Source organism: Anser cygnoides, chromosome 6 (assembly GCF_040182565.1).
Source record: "Anser cygnoides isolate HZ-2024a breed goose chromosome 6, Taihu_goose_T2T_genome, whole genome shotgun sequence".
In the NCBI taxonomy this organism is placed as follows: domain Eukaryota; kingdom Metazoa; phylum Chordata; class Aves; order Anseriformes; family Anatidae; genus Anser; species Anser cygnoides.
The window spans coordinates 26,937,978-26,963,095 of record NC_089878.1 but is presented as its reverse complement, the minus strand read 5'-3'; the positions used below and the strand labels follow the sequence as shown (position 1 = coordinate 26,963,095).

Genomic DNA, 25,118 nt, shown 5'->3' with positions numbered 1-25,118 from the left:
TTTAGGAGAGAGGGAGTAAGAGGGTAGGAAGAGAAGAAGCCCATTCCTGGAGTAAAGTATGTAAATCTCCCCTTGATTGCTCATGGACCTGTGCCCAGCAAGCTGAAGCAGTGCCGATGGCTTTCCAGGGTGCTATGAAGAAAAGGCTGGGAACTGTCAGCAGGAATGAAAATGGCAATAGTGGTGATGGCTTCAAGAATCAGACAGATGTGAGTTCACAGGAGTTCAGGAATAGCTCCACAACCATGGTGATGGAGTAGCCCTTGTTAAGGCCAGAATTCCTTTTCTCTAGAAGGAAACCTAAGGCATGAGATGGGTCTTATCACAGTGCCATGCTAAAGGACTTCTGTATATAGGATCTCATGCAATTTTTATTCAATGACATTTTAAATGTCCCTGATACTGTAATTTTTCCCCTTCCCCCAGGAGGCTGCATTATTCTGCCATTAGATTGCAAATGTAAAGGTAAAAGCATTTAATAAGTGCTCTGAGACTATGACAGTTGTCTTTCTGAATTCAGGAATATTAACCCAATCTTAGCTGAATCAGCTCCCTCACAGGCAATAGTACCTACCAATGAACAGCCCTGCTCTTTCTTCTCTTCTACATGGGATTCTTAAAAAACAAACATTTTATGGCAGGTCAGGTGGCTCTGAATTTACAAGCACTTGCTTTTAATGACCATCCTCAGTGGGAGTAGATGTGCAGAAGGAAAAAAAGAGGGAATGTTATATTACTGCATCTGTCCCAAAGGTCTACAATTTTATGAGGGACATTTTATGAATATCTATTGCACTAAAAGCTCATGTGACTTCTATCTCTCTGCTTGACTTCTGAATTAACTAAGCCCTTTTCTTTGAAGATTAATACAGATTCCTTAAATAGAATGATAAAGTGTTTGTCAAAGCCATGACAAGCTGACTGCTATACCATAATGCCATAATGCTTCGAATCAAGAACCATTAGAAATAATACTTCTAACTTTGAGAACATTATCTGTAATTATTAACATATTGTAAATATGCAAAGAGAAGTGGAATAGATTTTACGTCCTTTTAACTTTTCATTTAGCTCCAAAAATAAGATAGTAGAGGGGCTGATGAGCTCTATGACCTTCTTAATGGCAACGTAGTTGGATCGCATGGATTCCACCTTAAAAGCTTTGTTGGCAACTCCAGCAAAGATTGTAAGGGCAAAAATGTCAGAGAAACTAATTTTGCTTGCCCTTTGCTCATCTCTAGCACAAAGACCCAAATAAATGGGACTTACATGATTTTAAAGCAGAAATCAAAAGAACTTTAGACTTATGGTCAAGAAGATTAGGGACAAAATGAGGTTTGTAAGAGGTCAGGCCAATTTACAAATCACAGGTGCTTCACAGTGACAGTGACCATAGAAAACACAAAAGGAGACAGACAGGCACAGAGTGGATGTAGTTAAAAACAAACCTGGTATGGCTCTGCTGCAAAACTAATTATTCACCTCTGTTTTCAATACTGTTTTACATTCTGCCTTTGTCCCTGTGGTCAACAAGGCAAGGCTAGGAAGACAGATGCTGTTAGGTGTAAGTGCAGAAACAAAACTGAAGGACTTTAAAGCACTCAAGCCAGAAATAATGCAATTTCTATACCTGAGTCCAGAAAGAACTGGCACATAAAATACACAGTCTGATGGGAAGGGCATTTAACAAGCATCTAAGTGCAGAACAACAAACTGGCACAAAACCAGTTTATGAAACAGATATGATGAGTGTGTCTGCTATAACTGGAACATAGACTAATGAGTACTGAAAAGGAAAGCTGAAGTGCTCCCTTTCTGCATCCCACCCCACTTGATAAATAGACTTTCATTCCTCTGCACTGCTCACAGATGGTGAAACACTTCACTTTGTTCTGCTGAAGATGATTTGGTACACAGCCCATGGCAGTCGGACTGGACCTGACCAACTGCATGGATTTATTTGTCCCATCAGATTTAAACTCTCTAGAACATAAATTGTAGCTTTGAAATAGGTTTTCCCACCTTAACTTTAATCAACTTCTGGCTCTGAACTCACACCTTGGAGAAGTGCAGGTTGCTCACACTTTCCAGTTTTGTGTCTGAATCCAAATTTCTACAGGTCAAGGATACATTTTCAAGTGAAATGGTACATGGTTCTGTGCCTCACTTGTGAGCAGTTACCATGCCTTGCAAGACAGAAAAGACATAAAAATAGGTAGTCGTAGAAATGCTCTGACTTATTTCCTGGCTCCTCAATCTCTGTCCTTTCATCTCTACACTCCAAATGATGACAAACAACAAAAGCCTACAGAAATTACTGTTGAATAGCCTTCTAATCAGATGCACAGACATAGACAAACCGTATCTAAACATAACCAGCCTTAACCAAAGTCACCCACCGGTGCCAACCATATCTGCTCACCACCTCTGAACATCAGACCCAAAGCTGCAGACCTGCCACAACTTCATCTCCAATGTCCACCTGTGCTGAGCTGCCACTAACTTCAGAGGAAGTGTTCCTTGCATAAATAGAAATGAGTATCTTTCTTTCTGCAGGCTTAATTTAGCAGTACTGAAAGACTGAATGACTCTTTTCAGTAGTGTCTTGACCCAAGCTGCCTTTTCCTGTATGATTACAGTTTACTCTAGAACAGGGTACATGATGGTGGGAAAATAATCAGTGCAAGACTTCCACGCAAATATTAAACTCTACCTAAATTTTACAAATGCAGCTGCAGATCAGCTGTCGCAGATTGCTGACTCTTACCCCTCTTTAAAAAAAATTAATCGGGGACGATTGCAAGCCCTGATCAACTGGAATAAAATTTAAGTTTGCAGACGAGGACACAAAACTGTACAAAGCCTCCGACAACTTGAGCAATGTACAATGCTTTATATGGCTCCCACTCATTTATGTGAGATCACACGGAACATTTGAAGCAGACAAATCCTCTTTTCAGAAGTGCCAAAGCAATTATACAGCATAACTGTGGGATAGGATTCCTCCCCTTGCTGTTTGTCAGCTATCTAAACATATTGGCTATAGAAAACCCAGACTAGATTAACAATTTCCTCCAGGTCTGTAGCAGTGGATGGGGATTACAGCACAGTGGATTGCATGAGAGTTTCTCCCTACTTGATTACAGGAGTTTGCGGGGTTCTGAATATTACAATAGCAGCAAAAAAATAGTGGGTCAAATTCTCCATTGGGTGCCCTCGTCCAACTCTGCTGACGTCAATGTTGCTGTTACCAGATTTAGCAGATGATTGCTGGAAAAGAGGATAATAGTGACCCCGAGCTAAATGAAAACCTTTAGAAGGAGTGCGAGCCCTGTGTGCCTCATTCATGGAGTCAAATCCACTTCTCTTTGATGGGGCTGCACTACTGACCGAGGAAAACTTGCCCCACTGACTTTTGTTTTACATTTTTGATCGTTTCTGATGTTTAATCAATATACTTGGCACAAAACCAGGTATAGTGTTTGTTCCTCTGATGCACCTGTTTCCCAATTTTCATTTCCAAGTAACAAGAAAACCTATTGTAAGGGCAACCTGGGGACAACAAAGGGTGGAAGTGAGCTGTATTTGTGATTCAACATGCAGAGAGCTGCTTGGCTTAAGACAGGGTGAATAGTACAAAAAAAATATATTTTATGCTTGAGTGACCAGGCTTGTAGACAAGTGATGCTTCATTAGAAAGTAAACGCCACACAAGCAGTCAAGTATCGTGCAGGAGACTGCACAGAGCTCTGGATGGTGCCACGAGGCATCAGGCCGTGCCCACCTCAAAGCAGAGCTTGTTCTTTACTGCTCCAGCCATTCCCGGGATGCACTTTTTAACCTCGCCTCACATTTTTAACATCTGCATGCAGTCATGTTTCCCACACATTGCATAAACTCTATTCAATTTCACTTCTGTTTTACTTTGTAACTAGCGCTGAGCTCATACACGATTTCATTGCAAATTAAATGCTTCATAAGTCTTACGCAGGCTCATGACAGAAACATGCTCAGACTGAAATCAGCATCGCTGATCTTCAGGGTTTCCTCTTTCTGTTCCTAAACTTCCTGATGTTAGACCTTTCCACCAGCTGAAAAAATAAAAGGAAATCTGCCAGGCACCTACAGCCAGGCTCAGGAATCCCATTAGCACTCTGCTCTTGTTGGATTACAAGGACTCAGAGGTACCTGTTTCTGAAGCAAACCTTCCCACTGGCATGTATCAGTGGAACAAGCTAAGCTGCTTGGCCATGCCAGCCAGCGTAAAATAAATACAACAGCTGTATGACAGAACCAACATCAGGGCTTTGCATGGCTGACCAGACCTCGAGGCACAACTAATGCTTCTGGTTTTGGGAAGCCAGACAGCGTTTGGCTGTGGCAGTCTTAGCTGGCCGACTTGCCACCTGTGTTGGGGGCGCTCCCCCAACTGGGAGGCTGAAGTGCTGATCTCTGCCGACTGGGACAGATGATCCGTACCGAAATGGATGCTTGATAAAAGATGAGACCAATTCTGAGGTAAGAATCATATGGCTGAAATACCTGGGCAAATCTTACAGCCCTGGGTAACCCTAACAAGATGATGCACTCAGTTTGCCAGGGTTTCTACTGGACTCTCCTGTGCTGTTGCAGAGGAGGCAAAACTCCTGCCAGGACACAAGGAGAGCAGCTCTGGCTGTAAGGCCTCTAAAATGACCCATGTCTTCCGGGCAGCATGAGTAAAACCTCAGTAGGAGTATGGGGCTCAGTGCAGGCACTGCCTGCTATCCATGAAATGGCGAGTGCTCAGAGGGGAACAAGAATACAGAAAAAGTAACTACAAAGAGGAGAAAATTAAACTGGTCTCTATCTACCATGAATAGCCTATACAGCACCATGTTTTAAAACTAAAGTGAGGGAATCTGAAGTGAAAGATCAAGAAAAATAATCAAACCATTGACAAGGATGCTCAGCACAACTGTGGGATTTCCATTCTTTCAGGTTTTTAAACAAGGGCTGGGGAAATATTTGTCAGAAATGTGGGTATAGCTGGCTCCTGTCCAAAGACGGAGATAGATGCCTCAAAGGTTGGTGCAGCCTAGACCGGAAACTTCATAAAATATTTAAATGTATCTTCTATTCTTTATGCCCTATGAAGTCTCATTCTTATTTCATATATCAATATTGATTTTTCTTGTTGTTTTTGTATTTGTAAAATGCTTTATGACCCTCCAGACTGAAAAGCCTTGAAGGAAATAAAATGTTTTCAGCAAAACCAGGAGTTTCACAAGCTCCTTATACAGTCTATTCTTTGTATCTACGTTTTTTCTTAACTTAGATCTTCCTTGCAACCAATTAAGATGACTATTTTTCATCCTGTACTTTGCAGACATGGAGAATGTTTTATCATTATATCCTGTCCTTACAAGCAAGCCTTCATGTATCTGAAGACTTTTGTTCCTCCTCAGCGTTCTCCTTTCTAGACTAAACAAACCTAACGCTTCAGACTTCAGCCCTTCCGCACAGGTCATACTGCTGAAACTCTCCTCATTTGTAATTCTCTCCACTGGACTATCTCCAGTTCATCCACATTCTCCTACAGGATTGTAATCCCAAACTGCACGTGGGTTTCCAGCTATGGCCTTACTAACACTGAGGAGAATCATTTGTCATCTAGAACAGCCCTGTCATTTTGGAAGGTATTGATATTTGCCTTTTGATCATTGTTTACAACAAACCTCTTTCAATTTACAGTCTACTACAATCCCCATTGTTTTCTTTTTTTACATAGTTTTGTATTGCTGATGAAAACTGAGGCACAAGCATTATTTCCAGAAGTCTAAAATTCATCAATATTTATAAAAGCATTCTGAGGTCTATACTGGGAAAAGCAAAGTATTTCTTAGTAACATATAAATATTGTTATAGCTATAAATATACCTGTGCACTCAAATGCTTTGAAGTCAGCTTATTTCTCAACATTTTGCAATTACAAACTGGGCCAGAGAAACAGTGGGGAACACGAGGCTGGTGTAGGGAGATTTGTGGGAGCTCTGTTCCCCTGCGTACAACATGAACAGCGCAGAAGGGGCAACCCTGGTGCCTCCTGCGTGCTGCCTCCCTGGAGGCTCGGCGGGGCAAGAGAGCCACCGCCCAGTGATGGAAGGGGAAAGAGAGATCTGGGAGCAAACCAGGGCATCAGGAGATGGAGAGGCTGCTGGCAAGGAGAGGATGAGCTCGCACTGCTGCAACCTCAGCTGACTTGGGCACCAGCTACCTAGGGTAGGACTAGGGAAATAAGTCCAGTTTTCCAGAATGGTTTAGATTATTGCTGCGCGGACATGTGTTTGATATTTTCTGCTATTTATATGTGTGTGCGAGTGCCTGGATAAAGTCCTGTGTGCCCAGGGGAACAACTGAAGTCAGCTGGACCCAGCAGAGGTTAAGCTGCGAGACATAACACAGAGAGAAGCAGGGGCCGACGGCGGGGTGCCCACCCCTGAACCCTGCCAGACCCCACCTCGGTGTGATGCCGTGCCCATGCCCACTCTCGGCAGCATGTCAAAATGCCATGACAAAAGAGGGGGAAAAAAAGGAGCAGGCAGCTACCTTTGATGTGAATCTGTCTCCTCCCAAACTTCTAATAAATCCTCAGAGTACCGAGAACTAGCAGAGCCAGTGTTCAAAGGAAAGAAAGAAAGACAAAATAACTCTGTTTTCTTTTAAATAAAACAGATCCCTCCCCAAAATGCTATTCAGGGAACTTTAATATTCTCTTTTGGGGAATTCTAAGTAGTACCACAGAAAACTGACTCTCTTTTTTTTTTTTTCCTGGAAATATGGTTGCCTTCATAATGCAACGTTCTAAGTCTTGTGGCAAACAATTACGTCCTTTGTAACCATCCATTTTATTCCCTATACACAAATGTATGTATATTGACGTATCAATATAACGTAACTGCACATCACAGCAACATCACCCTGCACCTGACGGAGTACTAGCTCACGGCCACACTTACAAACACTTGTTTTGATATTACAGGGCTAAGGAGCTCCAGGTTTTAAAGTGGAAGGCAATGCTGCACTGCTTGCCTTTGGCTTACTGCTTTGACTAACTCAACCTTGCATGCCCATGGTTTTCGAGAGACAAGGCTACGTATAATGACATACAAGAGGGCTGGGGGGTAGGTGGGTGAAGCGGAACAACGAGAACATTTTCAGGAGCTTTGAAAGCTGGTGCGGCTTTCTGAGATCAATGACATGTCATCCCAGAGGAGGGCTGAATAAAGCCTTTGTAGTTCTGCTCCCCTTCTGTCTGTCTGTATTCTGTACTTCTAAGCAGGCAGCTTGCAGTGTGCATGTGCATGGAGACAGTGTGCACTGTGCATGCATTTAAGCACACGCAGCATCCACATAAGACAATGTTAGAGATGGCATACAAATAAAGTACTGTGCAAAGCTGTGTGGTGCAAGGAAATGCTTATTTATATCAAAAGTTAACAGAGAGAGAGAGAAAGAGTTGAGAGAGGAGAAGAAGAAATTGCTCCTCTGATATAATCAATAAGATGTCCATCTAGCAGATATTAAAATGGTCTCTAGTCCACAGAGAGCAGCATGTTTTTGTTTTGACTAAAGCAGCTCAGAGATACAGCAGTGGGAAATACTGTAAATAATAGATTTTAAAAAACGTTCCGCAAGAACAACAGAAAGTTTAGCTGAAAATAAGTAATAATACATCTGAAACAGGTTTAAATTGGTTTTCAGAAAATAGCATGACACAAACAACACAGACAAAATCAGCCTCTCAAAAGAGAGCTTGCTACAAGAGGCAGTACAGAAGCAGATTGAGTGGAAAAGACTTTCTGAGCTGTTGAATTTATAAAAAGGTAAATACCGTTACAAGAAAGGTTCAAAATAAGAAGAAGACGAAAAAAAAAAAGTGAATCCTTTCCTCTTAAAAGTGAAGGGCAGTGAAGTTTTTAGGACTCGGCTTGGTATTTCAATAAATAATTATGTTTTTCCAACGGAACAACCAGCTAGACACGGCAAACTGTAATTAACACCAAGAAGCATAATACCATTTGGCATGCTTACACCTTGTTTCTGAACAGGAGGATGCAAGAACTCCTTAAAAGCTATTCAAAGAAACTTATAATTATGTGCTAGGGTGATTAGGCTCTTCTAATAATGTGATGCCTATTGAGCGCAACCTATTGAAAAGCCCACATAAAAAATGTACAGTTCCACAGATCTGTACGCTTATGTCAGAAACCCTAATTTGAAGATCTGAAAAATGAAAGAAATATTACTATGGAGATTAAGAAATTTAGTTTAGCACTGTAAAATAATATTATGATTGAATAATATTAGCACCAACTATTAATAAATCTGCCAGCATTTCCCATTATAAGACACCATATGCAGTTGCCTTTAGCTATGCCAAAAATTTTAAGCTGTGTTTGTGAGCATCATGTTAAAAAGTTCTGTAAGCCTTTGGTGACCTGTAGCAAAACTTTGACTTTGGGCAACAAATATACACTTCTGACTGTGTACGAAGGGCCAAAACAGCAGGATGAACTCTTTGCAGAAGGACTTTTAGTCATGCCCATATGAACCACAGAGGGAACACAAAAAAATCCCCAAACTATTCCAAGAGCTGGATATGCAGCTGTATATCGTGTATACAGAATGACTAACAGAATGTGGTTTGCAGTCCTCAAACAGCTTTGACATTACCAATCTGACAGACATATCCACGTGTAACCAAGGTAAATATATTTTAATTTTGTCCTAAATTACCCTGACATAGAATGTTAAAAGGAATTCATTTGTTTAAGACTTCATCTAAAGATTAGTAAGCTCATAGAACAATCTGCATACCCATGTAAACTATTACATAGGTGCTAAATACTTTTATTATTATTAATAGCCTTCTTTATAATAGAAACTCTCTTTTATTCGTCTTTATTGCAGACAACAAAGATATCATCTCTAACTTTGTGTAAAATAAGCCACAAAAGTGCTCTCAGCCCAATTGTGTTGGTAACTGGCTATCGTTCATTTTAATTTAGAAGGAATTAAGGGTATAATTATGAAATGAAGATTCCTGATACCTTAGGCCAATTAATCCATGTACATTATAACATATTCTCGAGAGCTAAATGCAGTGGCATGATTCCTGGAGACTCACGAGCATATGCTGGCACATAGCTTAGAGAAGGTGAACAGCATCTGCCTCTTATAATCAAAATAAGGAACCTTTGCAGGTGATGAAGTCTGTTATGAACTAATAGAAATGTATGTCATCTGCCGTTTGAATACTTGGGTTACTGAGCAATTTTTGTAGCTAATCACATCTTCTCAAACAGCCTGGATGAGTTTTGAGAACGGGGGACAAGTCAGACAAAAGAGCCTTCTTTGTGCCATTCAGCCTCCCTTCTCCTTCCAAACAACCCTGCACCTCATCTCACAATCGCTCACCTCCGGATGTACCAATTATTATTACTTCTGTAGTCAAAAAAGAATTTACTTTCCCCATTTGGAAAATGCCCCGAGGGCTGCAAAAACCTTCAGACAAAGCAGGGAGGATTATATAATGCTGTATCGAGAAGAAAAGACATTAATGTCCATAAAGCAAGGCATTACCATTCTCTTCATCTCCTTGGAGACCTGGTGAGCTCCGAGGTGGTTATAAAAGGGCCTGTCGACACCCCAGTGTGGCGGGTTATGGCTGATGGAGTTAGTGCGCTGGCGGTTCATCTTGGCTATTGTGGCTTTCTCATCTTTCTGAAATACAAACGAGAGAGAAATGCAGACGAAATTTTGAAACGTGTACAAGGCAGTCATCCTCCAAATACCTCTCCCTTCTGACCTCTCATGCCAGCTGTTGGTTTTGCACCTTGAACTCTGTGAAATGGCTGCTGATCATGAGCAGGCCCAGCTCAATATTTCTTTTTCCCCATGTACAACTATGTGGCGAAAATTTTTAGAATACTTACCTTAAATGGAGCCCATTATTTTACTTAATTACTCCTTTTCTTGTTTCGAATAGCCACCAGAACCTGTGCAGACAGAGGGGGCATTCCAAAACAGAGGTATCTATTTTCTTTTTAATAAACCAAATAATTTCAGATATGAAATTGTACTTTCAAGCTACAAAAAGTGTCCTCAAAAAAAAAAAAGATTGTTGTGTCTGCAAGAGAAACAACATGCAGAATGATCTGGTTAAAGAACAGGAACCTTGAAGCTCTGGGAATAACGAACACCCATCTCAATAGGTGCAAGCAAGGCACTTTCCATACTTGCAGGAAGAGAGCATCGTCCCAGAAATGCCAAGGAGAGCATGTAAATCTTGTAAACAACTAAACTGTGTAACTGCTATGGGCAATACTATTGCACAGTGTAACAAAATGGTCTCCTCTGCCCTGACGATAGCTGCAAATTTTGTCATTGGCACAACTTTCCTAAAGTTTGGACAAGGTCTTTGGGTATATTATTGGAGATAGTTTTGAATCTTGGTTGTATCTGGATCTTACTGCAAAGCTTGTAGACTACCTGCCTGAAAGGTTTCATTCAAGTTCAATAACAACTGAAAGAGCACAGAAGTGCAGCAATTGTCACGTCCTTACTTAAACAGAGAGAAATTCTGTAGAGTTTGACAATTTGGATAGCATAAATGGCTAAAACCTGTCTGCTTATTACTTGAGAGAGTGAGCCTATTTCAAGAGAATTACTGCTTCCATGTGATTGCCAAAAAATTTACATGAAATAGTTAATTTGGGGTTTCAGAAAGTGTTCAGACAACTGGATAATTTAACAAGAAAGAATCAGTTGTTTTAAACTTAGAATTTTCACTTAAGTCTTGCATGACAATACAGGTTGGTCTGCAGCTGTTTTTGCCTGGAATCTGCTTTCCCTATCTATTTATTTTGATACCTTGCTATTCACTGTAACTTGTACCTGTCAGGAGTTTGCAAAATACCTGGTGTTATTTCCATGGAAACCAGAGAGTTAAATGTCAAGTGTTATGCTGCCTTAAATTTATTTATTTTTTTTAAAGAAAGGAAAAAAAACCTGTTTGAAGTCAGTGCTGGGGAAAGCTGCCTGATTGACAAGCATGGGAACTCATCATCTCTTTCTTGCAAAGAAGAGACAACTCTGATGACAACATTCCCCAGGAGACTGCAAGCTCACCCGGCAGGCACCAAATATTCCTGGGCAGGTAGTCCTGCAGGCTTCGTGGCCACCAGCTGGGGACACTCGTGACAGGAGCCCTGTGCGGGACACCCGTGATGGTGACAAGCAGTGGTCACTGCAGCCCTGGGCTGCCAGAGAAGATCTCTTCCCACCCAGGCAGAATGACTGACGTAGCATCTCATGGAAACTCAGTGCTCTGCTAGCAGCCACCTGAGTCACTAAAAAAGCACCAAGGAGTCGCTGTGGCACCGTGGGAGCAAACCCAAAGGCGATGCGAGCTCTGCTGGTGGGATGTTTGCTGGGGACAGCCCGACGTGATCCCACACCACCTGTCCCCAGGGCTACAAGTGCCTCCCACACTGCTTCCTCCCCACATCAAACCCACCACTGCCTCGTCTGAGAGTGCTGAAAGCTCCATTGCTTGGCACCAGCTGAACTGCACATGAGCAATCATGACAGCGCCGCTGGATGACCTCCAGGAGAGCAGCGCTATAAATGTTTCTAAAAATACACATGTATGATGCAACACTGATGTCCGGATTTGACTTGATTTGGTTTGAGGTTTTGTTTTTTAAAAGTCATTACACTTAATACTGTCTGCAATCATTTGCAGCACTTTCTGTGTTTTTTTCAGTTACAGATTTTTTTTTCATAGTTATAATTCCTTTTTATATGATATGATGCCAGAAAACTGGTAGAAAATAGTTTCATTATCTATATGCAAATATACATTGTTTTCACCAATAGACGTGACACTGCCAATCCATTCTGTTACAAATTGGTGAAGGGTTTTCAACCAGAAGCAATCAAGAAGTGCAGACGCTAAAACTAGTCTGGGGACCTATAAAAGCAAAGCCATTTAGTTATGTTACACATACCTTTACATCAGAAGATGATAAAAGGTACATTCAGTAGATTTTTGCCCATGGCCTAGAAAATTTGCTTAGAATTTGGGCAAAGCCTTAAAGCCAAAAATTCAAGCAGATGTACTAAACCTTGACCAGTGAGTGACCCTACTACCTGCTTCTAGTGTGGGTTGACTCTGAAACATTACTTTTACTTCATGCCAATCACTTAATTAATCTGAAGGGAATAAAAGACCTCATACATGTATATTGGCACATCTGGGTTGAGGGAAGGTTGGAACAAATAGGTAAATACATACTTCTGAGATTGTTTCTAATCTTGAGGTCAGGTACCATAACTTATCCATGGCTACGTGCAGTCTGGCAGTATTTCCCCCACCCCCTTAAGAAAGTTTAATTCTTTACCTAAAAGATTGTGAACTGGATACCAGCAATATTTCCAATCAGATTAAAACACACATGTATATAGAAATAGTGGATTTTTTGCTTTCTAACATTATATGGTATGCTACTTCATTATCTTGAATGGTAGGACTTTGTTGTTAATATCAACACTTATTCAAAAACATTTTTTTAAACCTGATATTTTTAAAAGTTGAGCTAATTTATTTTCTGGAAAATCACTTGTTCAATGGGTGATGATAGTAACAAACTCTCAAAATGAAGAATGAGAAGGATCACAGCTCCTGTAAGGAAATTTAAGAGGATCCCTACTCTGTTTCTTCCTGGTTAACTGTCCTCCCTAGCATGAGGACAACTTGCACACACTGCTACCTAAAGCATAATAAAACGGGAAAGAAGAATAAAGAAAAGGAACGGACAATGCCTTTCAGTTCTTCTCATTACAGGTACTACCAACAACAGGAGCAGGTGCAAAAGTTTCTGACAGCAGCCTGTTTTTCAGATTCAGAGTGGCTACGCTCCAGAAGATGTTGTGGGAACTTTTCAAATCTGGACTCGCAAAGAGCCTGTAAATCTTATTCCCAGAGGTTTTATTGTGTTCCCACCACCAGTTCCCACACCCCGAGCTACAGTAATACTGTAGCAGAAGTGCAGAAATAGCTGGGATTTTCGTAAAATTATCAGTTGCATAAAGCATGCCTGTTACTTCTTTAGTGTATGATTGGATTTTCCAGCATATGCAATCACTATCAGCACAACAAAGCGATGAAGCCTGAGCATGGATCAGACATTTCTCATTCAGATACATATTGTTTCTTCAGTTGTCTTGAAGTTGTACTGACATGTGAATGGTATTTCTTGCAGTAATACACGGTCCAATCATTGCCTTCATAAATCTACATGAGTGGAACCCCGCTGAGTTGCGATTAAATTTGTTCAATTGAGGAATCATCACATTAGACGGATGATGTTTTAGTACAGTCACATGCACAACATTTAAATGACCATTTTGTTTCTTCAGCTGGATGGAGTTCCAGGACGCTATTTAGAAAAGAATGAGAATTGTTTTTCTAGGAGTTACAGCCAAAGTTTTGTTGAGCTGTTTCAAGGCCACCATCAACAATTCTTTCTGAAACTGTTGTGTACCTGCTATTGTTTAAAGAAACACCCATATTTACTGCAACTGAAAGGCATTAGAAAAAAAATAAACATTTTTTCAGTTTGCTGACTGTGTGCACCCAGTGCAGTGTTTTGTCAGCAGTATTGCTCATCAGTTGACAGTCATGTTTTGTTTCCACTTGTGTTCAAAGCAAAGCGTTTCTCCAGCCTTCTAACAATTTTGTGGACTATAAAACCTAGCATGTTGTTAAAATCCTATTCACCTTAAATGAAGACCACTTTCCCACTCCACCAAACACAGACTTCTGCACCCTTCAGAGAGCAAAGCTTCTATCAGTGATTAGAACTGATGTTGTGCTGGTTCTGCAAATCAACTAGTGCTGCACCCGATCGCAGAGAAGAGCAGAAAGTTGTCCATAGCCACCAAATGACATGCTCCTATACAAACTCCAGAAACTCAGGCAAAAGAAGAACTTGCACTTATCACAATAATAATTAAACTGAATACTGTAAGAATAGCAGGGATGTGACAGAACAGCCGTAATGACCAGGACAAAGGTTTTGAATAAAATGCATTACTGCAGAAGGACAGATATAAAAAAGTGGAGAGGTGGGGTACAGAGCTGTGCATTAGGAATGCTACGGTCTGCAAGGTAAACTTAAAAGTATAACACAAATAAAACCAAACCACTTTGTAGAAGAATGAAGTTGCACTGGGTAATGGTAGGTAGTTTGCTACAATGCCTTGGGGCTAAGTTTAGAAACCAGTGACAAACTGGGTAATAGGCAGTAATTCTAGCTGGTAAGTCTCTGTTTATATGGAAACACTGGCTTTCCAGATAAAGAATGAGGATGCAAAGCCAGTAACAGAGGAATGGCAAAGATCTCCTTGGAGAATTCCCGTATTTATTTCATGCTAAGGTGCTAAGCTCAATAGAAATATACAGACAAACAAATGAGAAAAAAATAGTGAATAAGGGCAGAAGTCACCCTATATAAATCACCCTATATCACCCAAGGGTAACAGAGGTTCAAAAATCTGCATTCCTGCAGAACTGAAGGAACAAATTGTTTCTCTTTTCAGATAGTCACTACTGCCCCAGTCGAGGCAAAAGAGAGCAGGGATCATAAAAATAAAGATATAAACAGAAAACATGACATAAATTGGAAGCAAAACTTAAATGTAATGTACTGAAGGCAGAAGGACAACCTCCATCCCAGATTTCTGCAAAACTGCCAACTGTGATTCAGTTCCGATTACAGATATTTTTAATAACTACTTAGTCAGGGATCATGACACTGAACTGTAGAGCAGCAAATGCTGGGCTTGAATTAACAGCCCTGAGAGCATCCAAGCTTTCCTAAACAGGAAAAGTACAGTAGCTCTCACTGGCCTTGTTTTTTCCATACAATATTTGTGAGAGTGCTGTGCTGGGGACTGGGGCTAAGATAGCTGGGGAACTAGAAGCTGGGTGAAGAGCTGGTTTACAGTGGAAGGGCAACAGATGGCTTTGAGTGAAGATATATTAGGCTGGAGGAAAGTTACTGGTAGAGTTGCTCAGTGATTAGTCTTAGGGCAGATTTTGTTATTAATTTTTTCTTTATCACATCTGGCACCAGTGCAGCAATGACGGACTTTGCTAATGAGAGAAGCACTGGCAGTATGTGACAGATAACAAAAAATACATATTAGACAGCACTACCTCAAATAGCACTGAAGTAGATTTGATGGCCAAAGAGATTTTTTCCAGTTACATGTTCCTGTCTACATTGTAGTTTATGCATTTCTTACATGCTTTAAGAAACTTTGCTTTTCTTAATGTTTTAAGAAATTGGTCTCCAGGTGGAGACCAGTGACAAGCAGTGCTCCTCAGGGGTCACTACTGGGACTGGCACTATGGAATGTCTTTGTTGGTAACATGGGCAGTGGGATCGAGTGCACCCTCAGCAAGTTTGCCGATGACACCAAGCTCAGTGGTGCAGTCGACATGCTGGAGGGAAGGGATGCCATCCAGAGGGACATGGACAGCCTTGAGAGCCTTGAGGGCTGGAGCACATCTCCTGCAAAGACAGGCTGAGGGAGTTGGGATTTTTCAGTCCAGAGAAGAGAAGGCTCCAGGGAGACCTTACAGCAGCCTTCCAGTACCTAAAGGTACCACAGAAAAACTGGAGAGGGACTCTTTGTCAGGGGGTGTAGTGATAGGATGCAGCATAATGGCTTTAAATTGAAGAAGAGTAGATTTAAATTAGATATAAGGAAGAAATTCTTTATTATGAGGGTGGTGAGGCACTGGAACAGGTTTCCCAGGGAAGCTGTGGATGCCCCATCCCTGGAAGTGCTCAAGGCCAGGTTGGATGGGGCTTCAAAACGCTAGTTTAAGAAACTGAAAATAATGAAATAAGTCACTCCTGCTCTGGGCTATCTGAGCAGCAGTTCTGTCACTGCCCTTTTTACAGGGGAAGTGCTTACCCACAAGAGAATGAGCATCAGAAGAGAGTGCAAACAGAAAGGTGAAAACATCTGCAAATAGAGATGAGGAAAGGGAAACCTAAACAGACTGGATTTCAAAATTTTGCAGTTTATTCTCTTTCAATAGAAAGCAACCCTTCTGTGTATCAGAAGGAAATCAAGGACTACATTTCCATCTCTAGGGATGCTATTTAAAGCCTAAGTGATCAAAATGTAGGCATTTTTTTTTCCTAAATCTCAAATAAATATATTCTAGTTAACAGCATCCTTAAGAAGGAAAAAAGCTATTTTCAAAGGAGTTAGTCTGAGTTCATGGAACCAAAATACTGGATAAATGTTCCTCCCATTTACTCTGTGCCAAGGAAATGGCATTAACATGATGAATTCATTTCATGGCTGAAACAGTAAAACAAACAAAAAAATACAGGAAATTCAAAGTTATGACTCCCCTTGGCAACAATAATCAGAAAGGGTATGAAAATAAATGCTGTTACATTTTATGCATTCACTGGAACTCCCGAGATTGTTGGGTTTGGACAACATTTGGGACTGATGGACCAGGTATTCGGGTAATTTAAAACTGCCTGTGTGAACTGGGAAATAGCTCAGGCAGTAAATCGGGTCACCTGTGCATTTGCTCTTGGGATAATATAAATCATCCTCACCACGAGTTAGATCCTCTAGCATATACCTTTAATTAAACTGCATTTCTGCTCCCATTTTTTTTTGTATTCTTTAATTCCTTTCTTTACATATATATTAATAATTGTGTTCATTCATTCAGCATTTCAACGTAATTTTCTCAGTACATATAAGAGAAAGAATTAGGAAAAAAGATCTGATGGCCCATATGTATATAAAAAAAACACTTCTCTATTCACTGCTACCTTAAGGTATTAATATCTATCCAAAGTCAATAACAGTACTTCCCTACTGACCAATCTTATTAGAACGTGCAGATGTGACAGCTGTTTAAAATTCATGCTCTACTAAATCCAGAGACCAAGCATGAGAAATATCAGCTTCAAAAGGTCGGTGTTTCAGAAAGTAACATCATTTAAGATGAAAGAACTATCTCAATGCCAATTGCAACTAAGCAGTTTGTGCTTCTGAAAAGGCATCAGAATTGCAAAGCATGATGCAGATGTACCTGATCACACCGGGACTAACAGCAGGGTTTTCGTCTAAGGCCCTCAGGCATGAGTTTGTACTGCTTGAACTGAAGAACGAATAATGTTGTTTTGAAGCTGGGAGCAGACTCATTTACTGGTCTACTACACATGGACAACCCCTTTCACTCTCTGCAAGAAGTATACAGTTAGTGCAGTTGTGAAACGAAGGCAACTGGCAGCCTGATCAAAGCAAATGTTAAAATATCTTAATCACCTTGCAGAAATCAGGATCCAAGGGACAATCTTCTACCAAAGCATCCATCAAAAACCATTCTTAGTAGAACCTGATATAAGCTACTACCTGGAAGGGCCAAGATTTTAAACAAATATCCTTCATCATCCAGTGGTATAAGGGGCAGGATAGATGAAAGCCATGTGAACAGAACAAGCACAGAGTATGGGAAATTTTTCCCTTGCCCTTGCCTGGGCCCAAGAGGGAGAAAATAAAGACAGACATGATTTATATTTTCTCCAGAAGAAGAGATGCTGCTAGCTGGGATCACAATGGCATGCACAGTGAGAAAATCCTGTGGCTTATGTTTGAGGGTGGCAGGAACCCAGACACGACTCACAGGAACCCACGACTAAGTTAGGTGAACACTCTGTGGTCATTACTGCAACAGGCTCAAATGAAAACCTGGCTAAATACATTACAGGAAGTCATTAAAATGAAACAGAAATGGAAGGAAAAAGTGAAGTGCTAGAACTTTGCCTGGCATCTAGCAAAATATTCAAGGCAGACTGAGCTGGCTATGGGAGAAAGCTTTTTTTGCTTCTGATTTTCCTATTAGGTGAAATGAGTTTTCATAGAGGGAGTGAACTTTAAACTACTCACAAAGGGATAGAAAATGGCTATGGGAGCAAGAAAGTTGCAGCAGTATGGGCAAACCAGGAGCCCCTCAAACTCTAAACATGAAGATCTATGACCTTGGGTAGCAATTTCTTTACGTTTCAACTTAGCACAATAATTACGTAGGCCATGCGCATGTCCCAGTTCTTAACTACTCTGGGATGCAGCATGTTACGGCAGCATTATAGTAGTGCCTGGAGGCTTCAGCTAAGGGCTACACTGCGTAACAGAGCTGTAATAAATACAGATAAAGTAGTGAAGGAATGCAGGAATGAAGAGGGGGGGTAAGGGGAGGGAACATTTTATTTTACACATGAAAAATCAAGGCACAAAGATGCGACTTCCCCAAAATCTAATTCCGGAATGGAATCCGCATATCTTTTGAGTCTCTCTCCAGTTTCCCAGTCACAAGACAGCCCTGTGTTCAAGAACTATGTCAAAACCCAAGTGGTTTGGTTCTCTGTTGAGTGTTTTGTCTACAATAGCAAGGAACAGAATCCTGATGTTTCCTTAAGTCTTCCTCTTCTCTCCAGAGAAACCTTAAGTTCTCCACAAGAACATGCAGACAAGTCAGTGACTGCATGATTTAACAAGTCAATATAGCTTCTCCACCTCTGGAGATAAGAGTCTGACCATAAGGGTATTTTGGTTTATGTTCTTAACTGTACCCAGCAATGAGGAAGTGGTTTAGGTATAAACATCAGCTGGTCCACTGACAGGCAGTGATGCTCAGAAAACAATAAACTTGCACTGCAAGCTCTAATCCTCTTTTGAAGATTGACAATTGTTAATGAGATTTATTTTATGCGCAGATAGAAACCAAAACATCAGCTTCTCTCTTTAGCAGATGATAAGGGTTTTTCTTGGAGATTTTTTACTCAATATCCATTAAAGAGATTTGAGGCTTCTATTCTCTTAGGAAATGAGGCAATGGTAGCAAAGTAGTTCTGTATAGGTGTTACAGTTATTCATAGCAACCATGCTATTGGAACATGTCACAAATACTTACTCATTTAATCTCATGGTGGCCATATTTATGGCTGTGGGAAGCTTTAATTGGTCTTAGATGCTGAAACATTTTAAATGATTTTCAGTTTGGAGCAACCTTTATATGTTTGTCTGTAATATGAATAGCAAAGCAGTGTCTACAGTGCAGAAATTACTTAGAGAAATATTACTGGGAAGGCTCAATTAGATGACCAAAAAGGCTCTTTTCTAATATTAAAGTCTACCATTATTTAAAAGAATACAAACTAGTAATAACATCAACCTATTTTCTGTTATTGGCAGCATCATAAAAAGAAGATATATTGGCTGAAGTCTGCTTGAGTTTGACTTGATGCAAGTTCAAGTCAGTAGTGCCCTTATAGCCTTATCATGTGCAGGCTGACCTGTGTCATAGCAATGGGTATGATCTCATCCCATTGTCACAGTGGTCATCCATCATTACAGTGGGCCAGATTTTCCCATCTTCAGAAGCAAAGGCTGAAAATTAATGATAAGAACTGCTCTAAATTTTATGTTCATGGCAACATGGTGAGCCAATGGACAAAACCAACTCTGTTTGTAATCTGATGGAGAAAACATCTCTGTGTTTTTAATCCGTTGCTTAAAGAACTTGCACAAGTATCAAAATTAATAGAAAAAAAAACCACCACACAAATCTACATTAAAAACATTGTTAAAAATGATTTTGAAAATAACTCAGGACAGATTTTTTGATAGAACTAGAAAGTACTTGGTGCAGAAACTTTATGCAGAAGGTGGCTACACTCCATTCGACATATGCAAAAGCTCAGGAAGAGGAGAGTGAAATTGGAGTTTTTGCCACTGAAGGTCAGACATTCAATTGCTTTGCACGCACAGAGTCCTCATTCATCTAAAAAAGCTGGTGTTCACTCTACTTTGATGTGTTGGAGATCATCTTGTTATTAAAAGTATCTAAAACCTGCATTAGTTTGTTTGACCTTACCCGTTTCTGGCTGCACCGTACAATCAAGAAGGTCTCGATACTGTGCTCTTTCAGATAAGCATTGCGTTCCCCTCCAAAGCCCAGCTCCACCTCATAGTCTCCATTGAGATAGTTCAGGGTTGCTTTTGTTATGTGGATGCGCCTTAAAGGAGACAAAAGACAAGACAGTTTTGTAGCCTCTGAAAAGTTATCATGTATCTATAAGATCAGTTCTTGTCAGTGACAGGTTCCACGTCCTGGAACAAACAGGCAATAAAAAACAAGTTGTTTAGCCATGCTATGACTCTTACAGATGTGGCACAGGAGTTTCATCTATTTTAGAGGAAGCAGGACATCTTCTTAAAGAGAGAAGCATGTTACACATCTATTTATAAGCACCTCCTTAGAAAAAGCACTCATTCTTCTATTCACTTCACCCTATCACACAGCAGATGTGTATATATGTATTTTTGGCAAACACAGGCCCTTCACAAGAATATGTCTATTCAGCAGACACATGTAATATATACCGGAGCATGTATGTTTTTATTGCATCGCATTAATCACTGTGGTACAAGAGTGTCTTGTAGAAGTATCCTGCCAAGTACCATAGTCTTGCACTTTCTTCCAGAACAGAGAAGACACGAAAAGAGCAATTATCTCCCCGGGACAGCTTGGCAGCAAGTCAGACTTCAGCTGGTCCATGCAGTGGTGAAACAAGAACTGATTCTGCTTTCTGAAAGGAATCTTTCAAAACAAAAGGCTGGTCTGAAACAACACTTCTCACATTATCCAGCAATAGCTGGGATGCTCTCCAGCAAGCACTGTTAACATACAGTCACATCTCTTTGTAACCATGACCAGCTCTGCTTGTGTTCACACACACCTGTTCCTTTCTGCTGCAGCTATCAGCTTTGTTTCACAGAGAAGGAATTCATTTCTTACCACAGAAGAATATGCCCATCTTGGGATTTTGTAGTCTTTCTGTAACCAAAGACATGTAGACATGGAACTGAATAACCTCGCTAACATCTGTATATGTTTAAAATGCTATATCCACAGCTCATTTTGCAGCAGGCACACAGTCTGCCTGAACCTCTGTCTCCCATTTCCACACCTCACTGTGAAGTGTCAGACACAAAACGACGCACGGATTAACATGACAGCTTTGAAGAAGCAACTTACCCAGCCTTGCCCCCTGCTTCCATGTGGTTGGCTAACGTAACATCATTTGACCACACATCGAACTGCCATTTCCTAAGGCCCAAGACCCCACAGTGAACTCTCCCGCTGTGGATTCCAACCCTCATGTTGACGTTTACTCCTGTCACCTCCCGGACTAATCTGAAAGAGATATGGGAAAAGGATAACACTAAGAACTGCACACTTGTAGTTGGTGACACAAACTTGCGCCCAGAATACAGAAATCCATAACGACCTATAAATTATTCATGTATACACACAGTGTTTCTCATCCACCATAACAGGACAACAAAACAAAACCAGACAGGCTGCACTGTACTTGGATGGCCTGGCTGAGCAAGCAGAGTAGTAATTAGATTAGGGGACCCCTTGGAGTAAACGCATGTCCTCTGAACTTATGGCCAAGCTGAAAATTCATAAAAAAAATTTCTCTGGGGACAGTGAAAAGAGTAAAGCATTGGTCTTTGATTTCCATACCAAAGCTGGACATAACCTGCCTGCACTCAGCATCATTAAGAGTAATAGCATGTTTCAAAAAGAAAAAGGAAATGATTTCAGAGATCTTAATTTGTCTGTATGGCACCAGGCATCAACTGTTCCACAGATGAAATATGATATTTGTGTGAAATACCCCACTGCCGTTGGAAAGCTTGAACGGGGTTTACAGCTGCAGTCAGAGCAGCAAAACCAGAGAACCACATCTATTGCAGTCACTCCAAACAGGCAGCTACAAATACTCAAACTCTGATTTTAATGAGGTCTTGGATGCCCTGTTTACTCCCAAAATGACTGCTGGAATACTTTGTGGGTTTTGCCCTTTTAGGGCAAAAGTTAACTTCAAGAGTTGTTCACATGGAAAATACATTCAGGAATGTGGGTAGGGGAAAGTCTTGATGAAGACATCAGAACAACTCTGCTTCTCATTATTGCTGGTCACATAATTTCCAGAACGGCCATGTTCCATGCAGAAATTCACCCACATTATTACATAGGACAGTCCTTTCCTTTGTGTTGTTAGTACTTCGAAGCATGAAGTCATACATTGTATCTACAAGATTTCAATCTTTTTGGTCTTCAGGTTCATCTAGTCCTTTCTAAATTACATCCTCTGGACACATAAGTCCTGTTAACTTCCTAACATCAACACAGATCTAAAATTTATGCTTTAGCTATTGATGAAAATGAATGATTAAAGATAGACCAATTTTGGATTCTAGATCACTCCTTGCAGTATAATATGCCCCTTAAAGTTGTTCAAGACCACTTCTCTTTGAAACAGCTAGGAGCTATACTTTGAATTCCTTTGTCCTTACAATCCCTATCTTTTTATGGTTCATTATCTACCAGCTGAAGTGACATCCATTATTTTTATTAACAAGCTGCAAAGCTTCTCTGGCAGAGAGAAGGGAAGCTCCATATGGGTAAGGCACCACAGGCTTCTGAACTGAAAGAGCTCTGACCACATCACTTTAGAAAGCAACAGGAACTGGAGTAATGAAAATGCAGCTGCAGCCATTAGCTTTGCAAGGACAACAGCAGCTGAAGCGTGCATGCAGCACTGGGGAGGGAGGAGGAACACCCTGCATGAGTGCTACAAACCCCACTGCACCCTCTGCCATGCCACAAGACAAGGGTACTTCTCCCAGTATGGTCGTGGATGAGAAGGTGACTTTTGTCAGACTTGGCAGCAAATAAACAAGCTTGGTCACCCCTTATAGACAAAAGGAATAGTCTTATTTTTTTTGTTTGTTTGTTTTTTAAGTTGATTTATACTGGCAGTAAAATGAATATAATTCTATCTAGGTGCTGCACCTGGGTCGGGGCAATCCCAGAGATGAGCACAGACTGGGAGAAGAACTCATTGAGAGCAGCCCTGCAGAGAAGGACTTGGGGGTTCTGGTGGACGAAGGGCTCGACATGAGCCAGCAGTGTGCACTTGCAGCCCAGAAGGCCAACTGCATCCCGGGCTGCATCAACAGATGGATGGCCAGCAGGTGGAGAGAGGGGATTGTCCCCCTCTGCTCTGCTCTTGTGAGGCCCCACCTGGAGTGCTGCGTCCAGGTCTGGGGCCCCCAGCACAAGAAGGATGTGGGGCTGTTAGAACAGGTCCAGAGGAAGGACACGAAGATGATCAAGGGGCTGAAGCACCTCTCCTATGAAGAAAAGCTGAGAGAGCTGGGGATGTTCAGCCTGGAGAAGAGAAGGCTCCCGGCGGAGCTCACTGTGGCTTTTCAGTGCTTAAAAGGGGACTTATAAAATAGATGAGTGACTCTTTGCTCAATCAGATAATGACAGCACAAAGGGGAATGGTTTTAAACTAAAAGAAGGGAGATATAGATCAGATGTCGGGAGGAATTTCTTCACTCCGAGGGTGGTGAGGCACTGGAACAGCTTGCCCAGAGAGATTGTGGATGCCCCTTCCTGGAGCTGTCCAAGGCCAGGTTGGAGGAGGCCCTGGGTAACCTGGTCTGGTGCTCTGGTGCGTGGTGTCTCTTCCCATGGCAGAGACGTTGGAGCTAGATGATCTTTAAGGTGCTTTCCAACCCGAGCACTTCTATGATTCTATGATTCTCTTTCTGATCTGGGATAACATGCCCTGCAGTTGAGTACAGATGAAATGAGACAAGCAGGACCCAATGTTGGCAAAGCCTGCAGGTGAATGTTCAGTAGATATTTGTAACCTTAACTGTAAAACCTCTTGTCCTGATCCTTAAGGTCGGAGGAAGAGGGGGACGGAGAGACAAGCAGAACAGTGTCACCTTCCAGACTTAATAAGATATAAGATTGTTAAACGCATTAATTGCACATCAAGTGGGAAACCGGTTTTAAAGGCTGCTGAAGAGCTATTTGTAAACAAACGCTGAGTGCACTTCAGCTCAGTTTATTTCAAGGTGAGGTGGGTTGCAGTTAATCAATGAAGCCTACACATCTGAGGTGTTACCCAGCCTTGTGGGGGTTACAGAGCAACATGTCAAGGTCCATGGATTTCATCAAGCCAACTACTGCAGAAAGTGAGACGCTTCTGGTTAATGTACGTAGTATTTTCTTTATAGGGCTGGTTTGATAAGAATCACTGCTTCTTGTGTTCAACAAGATACTTTGTCACCTGCCACTTAAGTGTACTTCACATTGAAGAAACAGCGTACTTTCAAGGGCTACTTGCAACTGTTTTTATTTTGCATTTTACATTCAAGGCCCAAAAGGGGACTAATGCAAAACAACAGTTTAGACCAGGAAAGAAGAGGTAGTAAGTACTGACAGCATACATTGTATACAAAGCAAGGGAATGCTGCTGCACACTGCTTTTTGAATGAGGTCTCCTAGTAGAAAACGCTGCTCTTCAAACTACGTATTTGTGTGGAGAAAATGAGGCTGAAAAGTGGGTGACTATTTGTGTCCTTGCAGAAATCCAAATTATAAGGAGGTTCTGTATCAAGCTCATCAAATAGGTACCTCTAGTTGTTATCAAGATGAAGTGAAATCTCGATCAATTTACCGAACAGAATGAGAGGAGAACTGCATAAAGATCTCTCATGTTAGTACCATGGGTACTTTAGAAGCTGTTTTCACAAAGAAAAAAAAAATAGAAGGGAAGAAAAAGCAGAGTCTCTGCACACTAAGGATGGTGTAGATACTAAGGTCAGCTCAGTTACCATCCAAAGCTCACTCAACTTTGTGCCTAAACTCACATTCATTCATGATGATGAAATAAATATCCCTTCCCTGCATTCCTAAAGAACTGGAATGTGAAAGCTTACATCCGATGCAAAGAATATTCAATATTGTGTGCAGTCCTCCAAGTAATATTATTAGATATGGGTCTCATGCTTGTCACTCTCCGAAGAAAGAGATTGTCTGGACAAATACAGAACTGTTAGTTTGACCTTAGAAACAGGCAAATCTTCATAAT

At 41.1% G+C, this 25,118-nt stretch overlaps 1 protein-coding gene across 2 annotated transcripts in view; it reads right to left on the bottom strand.

Annotated features, from left to right (window-relative positions):
- Positions 1–25,118, bottom strand: part of ADCY5 (adenylate cyclase 5) — a 217,085-nt gene that overhangs the window by 36,015 nt on the left and 155,952 nt on the right. For both annotated transcript variants that reach the window (XM_013171234.3, XM_013171235.3), the window contains exons 6-8: positions 21,191–21,349; positions 20,027–20,168; positions 9,625–9,765 (exon numbers count right to left, since the gene is read on the bottom strand). In XM_013171234.3, the coding sequence (XP_013026688.3) occupies positions 9,625–9,765; positions 20,027–20,168; positions 21,191–21,349 (442 nt within the window). The remainder of the gene's footprint in view (positions 1–9,624; positions 9,766–20,026; positions 20,169–21,190; positions 21,350–25,118) is intronic.